We start from the raw sequence: 16,006 nt of genomic DNA, 5'->3' as shown, positions 1-16,006 counted from the left end.
TCATGCCGGTGTGTTTCCTCCTCCAGTGGATCATCTGGAGCGAGTGGAGCGGCAGAGGGAGCGCTGGGAGCAGAGGCAGGACAGGACACGGCGCCTCCGTCAGCGCTCGGTCAGCAGAGAGCGCTGGGTGGAGACTCTGGTGGTGGCGGATCAGAAGATGGTGGAGCACCACGGGAGCACGGCCGTGGAGGGCTACGTCCTGGCCGTCATGAACATCGTAAGTCCAACAGCAGAGATCACGGGTCACAGTCAGGGCCGGTCCTGGTTTAGGAGATCTGTGAGATCACGGGTCACAGTCAGGGCCGGTCCTGGTCCTGGTTTAGGAGATCTGTGAGATCACGGGTCACAGTCAGGGCCGGTCCTGGTCCTGGTTTAGGAGATCTGTGAGATCACGGGTCACAGTCAGGGCCGGTCCTAGATCACGGGTCACAGTCAGGGCCGGTCCTAGTCCTGGTTTAGGAGATCTGTGAGGTCACGGGTCACAGTCAGGGCCGAGTCCTAGTCCTGGTTTAGGAGATCTGTGAGGTCACGGGTCACAGTCAGGGCCGGTCCTGGTTTAGGAGATCTGTGAGATCACGGGTCACAGTCAGGGCCAGTCCTGGTTTAGGAGATCTGTGAGATCACGGGTCACAGTCAGGGCCGGTCCTTGTTTAGGAGATCTGTGAGATCACGGGTCACAGTCAGGGCCGGTCCTGGTTTAGGAGATCTGTGAGATCACGGGTCACAGTCAGGGCCGGTCCTAGTCCTGGTTTAGGAGATCTGTGAGATCACGGGTCACAGTCAGGGCCAGTCCTAGTCCTGGTTTAGGAGATCTGTGAGATCACGGGTCACAGTCAGGGCCGGTCCTAGTCCTGGTTTAGGAGATCTGTGAGATCACGGGTCACAGTCAGGGCCGGTCCTGGTCCTGGTTTAGGAGATCTGTGAGATCACGGGTCACAGTCAGGGCCAGTCCTAGTCCTGGTTTAGGAGATCTGTGAGATCACGGGTCACAGTCAGGGCCAGTCCTAGTCCTGGTTTAGGAGATCTGTGAGATCACGGGTCACAGTCAGGGCCGGTCCTGGTTTAGGAGATCTGTGAGATCACGGGTCACAGTCAGGGCCGGTCCTGGTTTAGGAGATCTGTGAGATCATGGGTCACAGTCAGGGCCGGTCCTGGTTTAGGAGATCTGTGAGATCACGGGTCACAGTCAGGGCCGGTCCTGGTTTAGGAGATCTGTGAGATCACGGGTCACAGTCAGGGCCAGTCCTGGTTTAGGAGATCTGTGAGATCACGGGTCACAGTCAGGGCCGGTCCTGGTTTAGGAGATCTGTGAGATCACGGGTCACAGTCAGGGCCGGTCCTGGTTTAGGAGATCTGTGAGATCACGGGTCACAGTCAGGGCCGGTCCTGGTTTAGGAGATCTGTGAGATCACGGGTCACAGTCAGGGCCAGTCCTGGTTTAGGAGATCTGTGAGATCACGGGTCACAGTCAAGGCTAGTCCTGGTTTAGGAGATCTGTGAGATCACGGGTCACAGTCAAGGCTAGTCCTGGTTTAGGAGATCTGTGAGATCACGGGTCACAGTCACAGTCAGGGCCGGTCCTGGTTTAGGAGATCTGTGAGATCACGGGTCACAGTCAAGGCTAGTCCTGGTTTAGGAGATCTGTGAGATCACGGGTCACAGTCAGGGCCGGTCCTAGTTCTGGTTTAGGAGATCTGTGAGATCACGGGTCACAGTCAGGGCCGGTCCTGGTTTAGGAGATCTGTGAGATCACGGGTCACAGTCAGGGCCGGTCCGAGTTCTGGTTTAGGAGATCTGTGAGATCACGGGTCACAGTCAGGGCCGGTCCTAGTTCTGGTTTAGGAGATCTGTGAGATCACGGGTCACAGTCAGGGCAGGTCCTAGTCCTGGTTTAGGAGATCTGTGAGGGTCGGTTCAATCTTTCATCGACCCTGAGGGAAACTGTGGAAGTCTGTCGTTCCCATTCACAGAAGAAACAAGGCTTCAGTCTGAAGGAGCTCATAAAAGTGCTCAGAGGGCTGAAGACGAATGCTCAGGACATTTCCAGCTCTCCTCTCCTGCTGCCATTGGTGCGAGGGACAAAAGAATTCTTCAGTCTCCCAGAGAGAGCAGACTGATCCTCTGGCAGGAGGAGAGCGGGTCCAGGGGGGGGGGGCTCTGATTGGCACCCTGAGCGAGTCCTCGTCTCCACCTCCTTCAGTCCAGGCCCAGAGCCGCCTTTAAGACCCGGCTCAGCCTCTTGGCACTGCAGTAATGTTTATTTGTTATTGATAAGAGAAGACACAGGTGTTAAAGTAGAATTGTATGCAGGTTATAGAAACACACATAATAATGAGCCTGAATGGGCCTCTTTCATCAACATCTTCTTCAGAAACTTCTTGAGATCTGTCCTTACGAAGGCGGTGTCAGGAACCTGCGCCAGATTCACCACATGTTCTTCAGTAGGAACATGTTTCGCACGTGTGTCTGAGTTTCGTGAATCCCCCGTGCATGTGAGGACTGATTAGCAAATGTCACCGCCTCTGATTCTCCATATACGGACAACAAAGTGCTGCTCGCAAAAGGCACGAATCCAAATCCAACAAAACCGTGCGCGCTCAAGCACCGTCCGAAACCTACGGGCGAATTAGCTCTCATTACAAAATGTTTAAATAGATAAAACCTGCACATCACGGACGGGTTTTCCTTTTCTGGAGCTTTGTTGTCAGGGCTTCGTGTCCCTGTAGGGTCTGTAGGTGACGGGTCAGACAAAGAGCGGTTCAGAAGCTCTTTATGAGAGACCAACAGGCCCGGTTAGAACGGAGGCCGTCCTTCTGTGGACCCACCACCTGCAGGAGGCGCCATAGGGGCTGGTGCAGTGTGGTTTGGACAGCTCCAACAGCCCCCACGACCCGGCAACGGAAAAGTGGAAGAAGATGGATGGATGGAAAGAGAGGGATGGATGGATGGATGGATGGATGGCATCTGTAATGTATGATGAGGATATTTACATTCTGATATTAATTAATACATGATTTAATATGTACAAATATATATATGACTCAGAATGTTGGCTTCCATCACGAGCAGGTCGTGAACAGAACTGTAAGAGTCCTCCAGAGTGTTCTTCGGATTAGAACGTTTTCAGCTAAGAACAAGTTTTGTGAATGCCAAAAATCTTCCTGAGACGGCCTTAAGAACGTGCTGAGAACGTTCGTGATTGAAATGTCTACTTGTGTTTCTAGTATAACTTTCAAGGTTCCTTCATTCAGACACTAGGATTAGAGATGTTGAAACCTTTGTCTTCACATGTTTGTCGCCATCAGCAGGCCGTCCATGCAACGCAGTTTAAGAAATCCCATGCAAATCATGTAATAAATCATACATGGGTAAAACAGGGCGAGCTTTCCACATAAGAAGAAAGGACCATCAAACTGAAGGAGAAAAAGGGGACGGGACGACTCGTGAACAATCAAAAGATGGTGTACACTGTAGAGGACCGGGGCCGACACTGTTCCCTGTGGTGACCCCGTGCTGCTCAGGAAACACAGCTCTGCAGACCCCATGATTATTGATGGTTAAAATGATTATTAATTCTTGAGTTTCTATTTTTTTATTTGTAAATTGACATGTGTTGCAGCGTTTTTGTGACCTTGAGGTTCTCGTTAATCCTGCCTCCTCATTCCTACATGTTTTCTCTTGTATGACCTCGCTGCATGTATGTATGTATGTATCGCAAATAATAACCACCACAAACATTATATCATTGTTTAGGGCTGCTCGATTATTGAAAAAATAATAATCACAATTATTTTTGTCATAATTGAAATCACGATTATTCAAACGATTATTTGTTGCCTTTAAAAAAATCCATCAAAAAAGTGAAAAAAATCCATTAAAAAAAGTGACAAAAATCCAGCAAAAAAAGACAAAAATCCATCAAAAAAGTGACAAAAATCCCAAAATTAAAAATTGAAAAAAAAAATTGAAAAAATTAAAATAAATAAAAAAAAAAAAATTTGAAAAATTGAAAAATAAAATTATAATCGATTTTTTGCGATTATGCTAATTTTGTAATCGTTTACTGTTGTAATCGAAATCGGAATCGAATTTCAATTAATTGCACAGCCCTATCATTGTTACAAAAGAATCCCGCTCACAGTCATTGTGTTGGAACAATGGCTTCTGCTTGTGTTCGAGGTTCCTCAGTCAGACGACACCCTGACACTGAACAAAGAGCCTTGAGCTCGTATGGTCTCAGTGTTTCTTGACGTCAGTATTCCAGGAGAAATGTTTGCGTTTGAAGCGAGCGTGAAGCTCAGAGGAAGCCCCACATCCTTTCATCGTCCTGCCACCTCCAGCTGCGAACTCGAGACCCTTCAGCGGCTCCGTTTTGTTCTGACATTCTTGCACAGCAGCGGCAGAGAAAACGACCTCCTGCTTTTGTCATCTGCTCCATTGTCTCATCACTGGCGGACGCTCCGTAACTCCTGCAGGACCAACTTTGACATGTGAAGCTCTCGCGCCACAGATGTATCCACGGAAACAGACTCCGTTTACAAAGTCGTCCACCAGAGAACTGCAGTAACTCAGAAAGGCTGCAGCCGGGATCGTCACACACAGAGAAGACAATACTCCACATGTTCACTCAATGAGAGAGAAGCTTTTTGGCAAGAAATCTCCAAACCCAACATTCTTTGGAAGTGGTTGGATTCACAAACCTGCCACATTCATCTCACATGTCCTTTCATACTTCTGAATATTGTCTCCACCTTTTGACGAGACTGTCATGTGACCTTAGTTCAGATGTGACTGTCATGTGACCTTAGTTCAGATGTGACTGTCATGTGACCTTAGTTCAGATGTGAGACGCTGGACTGTGGATGAGACATTACAGATATTAACCATAAACCAAGTGGAAAATTGAGCGTTTTAGTTGCTACAATACAACAGGTGACGTCACAACTTTCTGAAGAGCCATAGTTTCAAACTGAGGCCGAGCAGCTGAAGGTTCCACACTGGTCACCACGGTAAATTCTAGTCTTAGTTTATTGCGAATTCCTCTGTAATTTCTGGGTCGTCTCACATGGAACAAAAACTGTCACAAAGTTCAAAGTCACCTCTTCAGCTTATATGAAATATGGTCTAAGTATTTCCTCATAAAGGCGTCCAAAGGTGGAGATGATATTGAAAAACATGAGCGTGATGTTGGTCAGTAGAATCAGAATAATGTGACAGGTTTATGAATCCAGTCAAATGATGATCAAGGAAAACATTTGGGAATAAAAGATCTGCACAACTTTGTAGCTCCCAAGCTTTTAATGCTCCCCGAGTAGTGACGTTTCTTCAGACGATTAAAACAGCTCAAACACACCTGTGTATATGTACAAAGCTTCATTACAGGGGTCATGTGTCATTGTCACATGACGCGAGACGTGTCACATGATATGAATCCACAAAGAGACATTACATAAAATGTTGCCACGTACAGGAACCAGAGGACAGTGGAGACCGATGAGTGTAGGCTTTTCTTTACAAGGCAAGTGACCACAGGATAGAAGAACATTGTAAAAACGTATATATATACACACACAAATGTACAGAATTTACATATTTGTTTTTACATATTTACATCAGAGTTCCCCCGGGGTAGATGAACATGAACACTGTGGTGATACAGACACTGGAGTCAGAGAAAAGGTCTGAGATCAAACTCTTCATTCATGCCTTTGGGACTCATAGTGTCCAACAGGCCTCCCTTTGTAATAGCTGCTTGTTAATGTCGCCGCCTCTGTTTAACGTGTTCTATGCCCACATACCTGAGTGTGCTGAAAGTGTGTTGCTCCAGGGCTCCGAGAATGACTCTAGTTTTGAGGGTCTTACGGTCTTGCCAATGTGAAAGCCCTCACGGACACTCGAGCAACAATTTATTCTCTGATTATTTCTCCGTCCTTGATCCTGCACATTTACTCAGACCTGTGGATGTGCCGGTCTTTACCCACGACCAGGGAAACATTTGGGCATTTTCTCTTTAAAAAAAACTGTCTCTCTCCCATAGAGTTGAAGTGGAATTCTATAACATGAAGCTTTTCTCAAAGCAAAGTGTTTCAGTCAGACGAGAAGAGAAACACCTTCGTCAAACGTCTAGAACAGAAGTGGGCAAACTACAGCCCGTGGGCCAGACGCGGCCCACTTAGCCCTTCAATCCAGGCCTCAAAGCAATAATAATAATAAAGCATCAGTTTTATATAGCGCTTTTCTGGACACTCGAAGGCGCTTCATGTTGCATTATTCATTCACTCCATACACGGTGGTGCTACAATTGTAGCCACAGCTGCCCTGGGGTATACTGACGGAAGTGTGCCATCGGTCCCTCCCACCACCAACCACTCACTCACTTCATTCACCCAGACCTGCTGGTGTTTCGGTCTCCGATCCAAGCAGCGACCAGGCCCTTCCTGCTGAGCGTCCCAGGTCTGACCAGGCCCTTCCTGCTGAGCGTCCCAGGTCTGACCAGGCCCTTCCTGCTGAGTGTCCCAGGTCTGACCAGGCCCTTCCTGCCGAGCGTCCCAGGTCTGACCAGGCCCTTCCTGCCGAGCGTCCCAGGTCTGACCAGGCCCTTCCTGCTGAGCGTCCCAGGTCTGACCAGGCCCTTCCTGCTGAGCGTCCCAGGTCTGACCAGGCCCTTCCTGCTGAGCGTCCCAGGTCTGACCAGGCCCTTCCTGCTGAGCGTCCCAGGTCTGACCAGGCCCTTCCTGCTGAGCGTCCGAGGTCTGACCAGGCCTTTCCTGCTGAGCGTCCGAGGTCTGACCAGGCCCTTCCTGCTGAGCGTCCCAGGTCTGACCAGGCCCTTCCTGCTGAGCGTCCCAGGTCTGACCAGGCCCTTCCTGCTGAGCGTCCCAGGTCTGACCAGGCCCTTCCTGCTGAGCGTCCCAGGTCTGACCAGGCCCTTCCTGCTGAGCGTCCCAGGTCTGACCAGGCCCTTCCTGCTGAGCGTCCCAGGTCTGACCAGCCCCTTCCTGCTGAGCGTCCCAGGTCTGACCAGGCCCTTCCTGCTGAGCGTCCCAGGTCTGACCAGGCCGAGCAAACCATGACCCGAAACACATGACCTTATAAGGGCGACAAACGCCAGTGTTTTCATCGACGTAAAGAAGGAGAAAGCAAAACTGCTGCTGTTTAGTTGCTCTTAATGTGTTCGGCTCAGTGCTGGTTTGTCCCATTGATTCGAGGCCTGCGGCGTGACGGACCTGGCTTCATAGTAACGGTTGCTAGGATGTCTGATTGGACAATTACCGTTTGGGGGCGGGGCTCGGCGAAAGGTCAATTATAATTGTTTGAAACAACCAAATTCTCTACTGGTCCGGCCCTCGTGGAAAGTTGCCCATGTCTGGTCTGATGCTTCTACTCGGCTGAAGCTCCTGCAGAAACTGTGAGGCAGATGTTTCTAAAGTCACAGGTTGTTTGTTCATTGAGCCAGTTAGTGACGGCGTTTTACAGATACTAAAAAACAACTATGTTCTCTGCACACAGACCTCACTCTCCTGAAGCAGATGTTCTCTGCACACAGACCTCACTCTCCTGAAGCAGATGTTCTCTACACACTCAGACCTCACTCTCCTGAAGCAGATGTTCTCTACACACAGACCTCACTCTCCTGAAGCAGATGTTCTCTACACACACAGACCTCACTCTCCTGAAGCAGATGTTCTCTGCACACACAGACCTCACTCTCCTGAAGCAGATGTTCTCTACACACACAGACCTCACTCTCCTGAAGCAGATGTTCTCTACACACTCAGACCTCACTCTCCTGAAGCAGATGTTCTCTACACACTCAGACCTCACTCTCCTGAAGCAGATGTTCTCTACACACAGACCTCACTCTCCTGAAGCAGATGTTCTCTGCACACAGACCTCACTCTCCTGAAGCAGATGTTCTCTGCACACAGACCTCACTCTCCTGAAGCAGATGTTCTCTACACACAGACCTCACTCTCCTGAAGCAGATGTTCTCTACACACACAGACCTCACTCTCCTGAAGCAGATGTTCTCTACACACAGACCTCACTCTCCTGAAGCAGATGTTCTCTACACACAGACCTCACTCTCCTGAAGCAGATGTTCTCTGCACACAGACCTCACTCTCCTGAAGCAGATGTTCTCTGCACACAGACCTCACTCTCCTGAAGCAGATGTTCTCTGCACACAGACCTCATTCTCCTGAAGCAACAGCTGCTCTGTTGGATTTCACGTTTCCCTTTTGTCACAGACGTGATCTTATCCAAGCTCCTCTTTCTGTGTTTGATGTTTCATATGAACACATTGATTTGTACCTTATTGATCCAGAGCTTTTGTTAAAGTAGATGAAACCGTGATGATAAATAATGTTGTTTTGTTGATCTGTGTGTTCCAGGTGTCCGGGCTCTTCAGCGACGCCAGTATTGGAAACGCCGTGAACATCGTGGTGGTGCGGCTCATCCTCCTGGAGCAGGAGGAGGTAGGTTTCATGTTTCCAAGCATGACGGTCACTGTGGGCTGTGTCCGACTGCAGCGTGAATCCAGGGGCGGAGCACAGGGGGGCCCCACCGGTCCGGCCTCTCAATTGTCTCCTTCACCTCTTACCCCCCGCCTTAAAGGGACTATAGGGAGTTTAAACATGTTAAAATGATGTATTTTCCTCCCCCTACATGTTCCTCCATGTCCTCATGTGTATAATGAGCTCAGACCTGTTCACCACAACTGCTTCTAAAAAAGCTGTGAAAATAGCAACAAAACTGAGACGAAAAAAAATGATGGAAATGTGACAAAAACGTGAGAAAACATTGACAAAAATGTGACAAAAACGTGAGAAAACATTGACAAAAAAGTGGCAAAAATGTCACAAGAAATTGACAAAAATGTGACAAAATGTGATAAAAAAAAATTGACAAAAAAAATGACACAAAAGTTACAAAAATGAGTCGAACACCCAACAAAAAAATTATGGAAAAAAAAATTTGATGACGTGAGGAAAAAGATCCTCTCGGTTCAGGCGGGAGTTGTGTCTACGTTTTTTAAAGGTGTTATTAAGGGTTAATCAAACCAGTGTGAATATAGTGAAATACTCCTACTGTTTGACCAGGGAACAGCGTTAGAACATGGTTTAAAGCGTTAGAACATGGTTTAAAGCGTTGGAACATGGTTTAAAGTGTTGGAACATGGTTTAAAGCTCAAAGAGGTGGATTCTGTCTGACATGTGGTCTTTAAGTTGGTGAGGAGAGTTGGAACACCAGAACAAAGCCACCTGGACTCAGAGAAAAGAAATAATCGCTGTAAGTGGCTAACACTCCAGGCCACCACCAAAGAAAAGACGCTGATGGATCTGTGAGCGTGGAGGAGCCGCACAGGGAGAGTCGACACAAAGACCAGCTCGTGTCTCACCATCGACCGCTCGACCTCAGAGCTTTCACAGCAGGAGCTCCTGTTCCAGCCATAAAACCACCTGTGATGAAAACGAGCGCTTGTGTTTTACTCCAACGAAAGTTACACAGTGTCCGAAATCAAAGTGTATTTGTATAGCACCTTACAACAACACAAGGAAGACCAACGTGCTTCACAGAGAAGATAAAACAATATTTAAAAAAATCAATCAATCAATAAAACAAGTGCGGTCTAAGTCTTAAAAGCTGGTTTGAAAAGATGTGTCTTCAATCTAGACTTAAAGAGGGACGGCTCAGTGAGAACACGCAGACTGAGAACACGCAGACTGAGAACACGCAGACTGAGAACACGCAGACTGAGAACACGCAGACTGAGAACACGCAGACTGAGAACACGCAGACTGAGAACACGCAGACTGAGAACACGCAGACTGAGAACACGCAGACTGAGAACACGCAGACTGAGAACACGCAGACTGAGAACACGCAGACTGAGAACACGCAGACTGAGAACACGCAGACTGAGAACACGCAGACTGAGAACACGCAGACTGAGAACACGCAGACTGAGAACACGCAGACTGAGAACACGCAGACTGAGAACACGCAGACTGAGGGGCAGGTGTTCCACAAAGGAACCATCACCCACTGTTTGTCCCGGGACCTGGGCACGTCCAGAACCATCTGCTCAGAGACCGGAGACTCTGCTGGGGCCATGTACGGTCACCAACTCTTTTTTTTCTTCTTTTTTTTTTACTTTATTGTGTGGTTTTACATTTCAGATGTGTACATTTTTACATTTCTGTTATTACACACAATATTTAGTCTTTTTTTTTTTTTTTTTTCCTCCCCTTGTGTAGCAAATAAAATCAACAAACAAAAGGAGCTGCTACATACCTGATGCGCCGTGACAGTGGTTCGAGTTCATACATTATAGCTAGAAAAGAAAGAAAAATAAATAAATAAAAAAATAAAATAAAAAAAAATAAAAAAAAAATAATAAAATAAAAATAATAATAAATAAATAAATAAAATAAAAAAAGAATACAAAAATACAAAAATAAAAAAAAATAAAAAAGTAATAATAATTCCTTGTTTTATACTACATCAAAGCTGCCATGTATTTGGAAAAAATGGAAAGGGACTCCCCATCATGGGATTCTGATTCTTAAAATGTGTATATTCTAATATATACTATATATACACACCTATATACACATTTTTATTATCATTATTATTTTTTTATTATTATTATTTATTCATTTATTTTATCTTACTATATGAATCTGTCTTGGTTGAAGAGAGACCACGGTCACCAACTCAGTCAGATGTAACGGAGCGAGACCATGGAGGGCTTTAAAAACAAACATTAACATCTTGAAATCAATCCGAAAACGGAGCGGGAGGCGAGGACGGGAGTGATGTGGCTGAGTCTGGAGGAACCGGTGAGAAGACGAGCTGCTGCTTCTGCACTGACTGTAACCGGTGGAGTGACGAGTGTGGGAGGCCAGAGTAGAGAGCGTTTTGTGTTGCTTTTCTTTGTGAACATGTTTTCTGTGGTGTTTTTTTGTGCAGGAGGAGCTGAAGATCACGCACCACGCGGACAACAGCCTGAACAGCTTCTGTAAGTGGCAGAAAGGCCTGAACATGAAGGGAGACGAGCACCCGCTGCACCACGACGTGGCCGTGCTGCTCACCAGGTCCGAGACTCCAACACTTTAACGTGGGAGGTTAGGTTAAACCCAGAGAGAGCAGAGATTTAGAGGAGGCTTATTAGAGAGAAGAAATGACCTGTATAGAATATAGAATAGACTTTTAAGATTATGTATTTTCCCCCTGCTTTCACTGTGACTCACGATCTCCATCATGCACCAGCTTAAAGGAACAGAGATATGTTCTTACCTGGGCTGGGACGAGTTGTACCTGTCTGGTCTTTGTGCGTGCCCTCAGTCACACAAAACAACCCAAAGATGTTGTTAGCATTTGGCTAGGGCTGCTCGATTATTGAAAAAATAATAATCACGATTATTTTTGTCATAATTGAAATCACGATTATTCAAACGATTATTTGTTGCCTTTAAAAAAATCCATCAAAAAAGTGACAAAAATCCAGCAAAAAAGTGACAAAAATCCATTAAAAAAAGACAAAAATCCATCAAAAAAGTGACAAAAATCCATACAAAAAGTGACAAAAATCCATAAAAAAGTGACAAAAATCCAGCAAAAAAAGTGACAAAAATCCATCAAAAAAGTGATAAAAATCCATCAAAAAAGTGACAAAAATCCATCAAAAAAAGTGATAAAAATCCATCAAAAAAAGTGACAAAAATCCATAAAAAAAAGACAAAAATCCAGCAGAAAAAAGACAAAAATCCAGCAGAAAAAGTGACAAAAATACATTAAAAAACTGACAAAAATCCATCAAAAAAGTGACAAAAATCCATCAAAAAAGTGACAAAAATCCCCAAATTAAAAATTGAAAAAAAAAATTATAATCGTTTTTTTGCGATTATGCTAATTTTGTAATCGTTTACTGTTGTAATCGAAATCGGAATCGAATTTCGATTAATTGCACAGCCCTACATTTGGCCTCTCTCAGTGTGTTCCTATGGCTCCAAACGGAGGTGAAGTTAGAAGTGACCAGGCTCTCCCACGGGCTCAAAGACCAGACGGGTACGGATCAACTCGTCTAAGCTCAGGTCTCAGTATCTCAGGCTGGGAGAGCGGGGGCCTGTTCCTTTAAAAAGATGATTACAACAATGTCCCCGTACCCCTGGTTGGGAAACACTGGCTTGTACAACCACGAAGCTGATGCTGCTCAAGTATAAGGTGTTTTAAATGATTCTATGGACACAGACATGTATATGGTTAGTCTGGTGTTATCAGTGATTCGCCTCAGGTGCTCTGTGGAGCGGGTCACACTGTTTTTAATGCAGGCTAGCTGATACCATAGACATGCACTAGCCTCGCACTAGCCTAGCGCCACGAAACTCTTCGAAGACGAGGATGAAAAAGGCAACAAAAATGTGTCAACAGAAAGTGATGACAAAGCAATAAAAAGCCACAAAAACATGGCAAAAACAATGCGGCTGAAAAGCTACATTCAGTTTTGTCGGCCTTAGCTTTCAAATGAGGCGATTCGCTGTTGCTCTGCAGTGGAGAAGTTTTGACGCCGTTGTTCATCAAAAACTCAAAGGAAAAAAAAGAAAGAAAGACCAAAAAAAATGGGGTAAATTTGGGAAAATATGGAAAAAATGACAAAGTGAATAATTAGGGTTAATGAGCCCCGGTGAAAAGGCGGCGTCACGATTTAGGATGTGATGATGTCATAATGTCAGATGGTGGGCGGGGCCAATACAGCTCTATAGACACAGACGCGTCTCGTCATAGAAGGGGGCGTGGCTTCGCCGAGGGGGAAAATAGAATCTTTTTTCCTTCTTTTTAGCCATTTTCTGGTGGAATATGAACTTATTTATCACATGAATAAAGTCAAGTGTAAATCAGGCCCATATGGATATTTTCTCACAGCAGATTGTTCAGTAGAAGTGAAAAAACGGCAGTTGTAGCAAGCACTAGCTAACCCCTAGCATTAGCCCGATGCTAACATGTAGCATCATGTTAGCATTCTCCGTTATTCATGTATTTTTGGGCTTTTGAACCACTTTGCTCCTCCCCATGTCTTTGTATCTTTATTTAGTATAAACTATATTCATAATTCAGCATTTGTTACAGTAGTTTTTAAAAAATTAGATAAAGTTTAGATTTTTTCAAAATTGTTTTCCCCCTTAACTGTTTTCAAACATGACCATATATGGGCGACTCCAGAGATGCGTCTGTATCTATGGGAAAAATGCAGTTTTTGGAAGAAATCACCAGTTTGTTTCATAGATACAGACGCATCTCTGGAGTCGCCCATATATGGTCATTTTTTAAAACAGTTCAGGGGGAAACAAATTGGAAAAAATGTATATTTTCTCTAATTATTAAAAAACTACTGTAACAAACGCTGAATTATGAATATAGTTTCTACTAAATAAAGATACAAAGACATGGGGAGGAGCAAAGTGGTTCAAAAGCCCAAAAATACATGAATAACAGAGAATGCTAACATGATGCTACATGTTAGCATCGGGCTAATGCTAACGGTTAGCTAGCGCTTGCTACAACTGCCGTTTTTTCACTTCTACTGAACAATCTGCTGTGAGAAAATATCCATATGGGCCCGATTTACACTTGACTTTATTTATGTGATAAATAAGTTCATATTCCACCAGAAAATGTCTAAAAAGAGGGAAAATTGTGTTTCTCTAAAGATTCTATTTTCCCCCTCGGCGAAGCCACGCCCCCTTCTATGACGAGATGCGTCTGTGTCTATGTGGATTCCTCCAGTAATGACTGAGATGTGAGATATAAAGACATACGTTTAGTCAGTGACCACAGTGACCACAGTGACCACAGTTACCATAGTTACCGTCAGCTGCTCCACCTCCATGTTAAACTCTGGGCTCTTCAGAATGTTGTGATTGCTGTTCTCGTGCCCTCTCAGGAAGGACATCTGTGCGTCGGCGAACTCCCCCTGTGAGACCCTGGGCCTGTCCCACGTGGCCGGGATGTGCCAGTCCCACCGCAGCTGCAGCATCAGTGAGGACACCGGGCTGCCCCTGGCCTTCACCGTGGCTCACGAGCTGGGACACAAGTACGACCGTGTCTGCGTCTGTGTCTGCGTCTGCGTCTGCGTCTGCGTCTGCGTCTGTGTCTGTGTCTGTGTCTGTGTCTGTGTCTGCCCCTGGCCTTCACCGTGGCTCACGAGCTGGGACACAAGTACGACCGCCTCCTGTGTCTGCGTCTGCGTCTGCGTCTGCGTCTGCGTCTGTGTCTCTGTCCCTGTCTGTGTCTGCCCCTGGCCTTCACCGTGGCTCACGAGCTGGGACACAAGTACGACCGTGTCCGTGTCCGTGTCCGTCTCCGTCTCTGTCTCCGTGTCTGTGCCGCTTCACAACAAACACAGATCTGCACCATAAAGGCTCTGTACAAGACAACAAAACAACAACAAAAGAGTTCTTCATTTCCAAAACCCAGTCCACGCCTGTTCAGTGCTGAGCTGCTCGAGCGTAAACCCGAGAGCTCGGACACAAACATAAAGTGTTTCCCAGGATTTGAAGCTATTTTGGTTCTGTTTGTGGGCGTATCCGGGCTCTGTGGTCGGAAATGTAGTGTTTTAGATTAATAATAATGATAATAATAGGTCCATGAAGGCAAAAACAATGTTCACAAACGGGGCATCACTTCCTTTGCTCTGGAGCAGATCAGGCATCTTTATTAAAACAGCGTTAGAGCTGCTGACCATGGGAGTGAACACACGGAGTTATTTATTTATTTTATTGTTATTATGAAACTAGACTCTCTAATCCACCTTATCTGTGGTTTTGTAGCTCTGTGATGAACAAAAGTGAAATAAATAACCATCAAAAACTTGTGAAAAGTCACGATCTGGACGTTTCATATATTGTGGCGTTTGTTGTTTTTACAGATTTTTTCACTGATGATTAGTTTATTGAAAAACTGAACAAAATATCCAAAATCCCTCTGAAAAAAATCTTAGTCACTAATATGTCAATAAAATAAAACCATAACATTTAATCTGGATCAATTCATTAGTTTGATTTCGTTGCCCAAAACACATTTTTTCTCACATTTATATCTGTGATGTTCAAGCTTCACATTGACGTTTCTACATTTATTTATTTTCCCTGTTCACCTGCAGTGTCTCGCCTTAAACACCTTATATTAGTATTGATGCACTTTTATAGAAAACTCTGTTCTGTAGAGACACACACACACGGCTAACATTGACCTTGTTATTGTGCACACGGAGAGAACATTCATGAACGAGAACATACATGAACGAGAACATACATGAACGAGAACATACATGAACGAGAACATACATGAACGAGAACATACATGAACGAGAACAGGCTGAACATGATCCGTGTGCTGTACAGGCTGTGAGTGGGTTTATTCAACACGTGAACAAAAGAACACGATATGAAGTGCGTGTGATTCGTGATTGTGTTGTCCCTGATTGTGTTGTCCCTGCTCTTTGTCCTGATTGTGTTGTCCTTGCTCTTTGTCCTGATTGTGTTGTCCTTGCTCTTTGTCCTGATTGTGTTGTCCTTGCTCTTTGTCCTGATTGTGTTGTCCCTGCTCTTTGTCCTGATTGTGTTGTCCCTGCTCTTTGTCCTGATTGTGTTGTCCCTGCTCTTTGTCCTGATTGTGTTGTCCTGATTGTGTTGTCCTTGCTCTTTGTCCTGATTGTGTTGTCCCTGCTCTTTGTCCTGATTGTGTTGTCCCTGCTCTTTGTCCTGATTGTGTTGTCCCTGCTCTTTGTCCTGACTGTGTTGTCCCTGCTCCTGGTCCTGATTGTGTTGTCCTGATTGTGTTGTCCCTGCTCCTGGTCCTGATTGTGTTGTCCCTGCTCTTTGTCCTGATTGTGTTGTCCCTGCTCTTTGTCCTGACTGTGTTGTCCCTGCTCCTGGTCCTGATTGTGTTGTCCCTGCTCCTGGTCCTGATTGTGTTGTCCCTGCTCCTGGTCCTGATTGTGTTG

General features: G+C 45.6%; 1 protein-coding gene across 1 annotated transcript in view; it reads left to right on the top strand.

Annotated features, from left to right (window-relative positions):
- adamts7 (a disintegrin-like and metallopeptidase (reprolysin type) with thrombospondin type 1 motif, 7) overlaps positions 1–16,006 on the top strand; it is a gene marked incomplete at both ends in the record, with an annotated part of 128,729 nt that overhangs the window by 26,744 nt on the left and 85,979 nt on the right. The window contains 4 exons of the mRNA XM_079554538.1: positions 27–217; positions 8,394–8,477; positions 10,975–11,099; positions 13,946–14,095. Coding sequence (XP_079410664.1) covers positions 27–217; positions 8,394–8,477; positions 10,975–11,099; positions 13,946–14,095 — 550 coding nt within the window. The remainder of the gene's footprint in view (positions 1–26; positions 218–8,393; positions 8,478–10,974; positions 11,100–13,945; positions 14,096–16,006) is intronic.

This window comes from Gobius niger, assembly GCF_951799975.1.
Source record: "Gobius niger genome assembly, chromosome: 4".
Lineage (NCBI taxonomy): Eukaryota > Metazoa > Chordata > Actinopteri > Gobiiformes > Gobiidae > Gobius > Gobius niger.
Note: the sequence above shows the minus strand (reverse complement) of the source record. Positions and strands in the feature narration are given on the sequence as shown.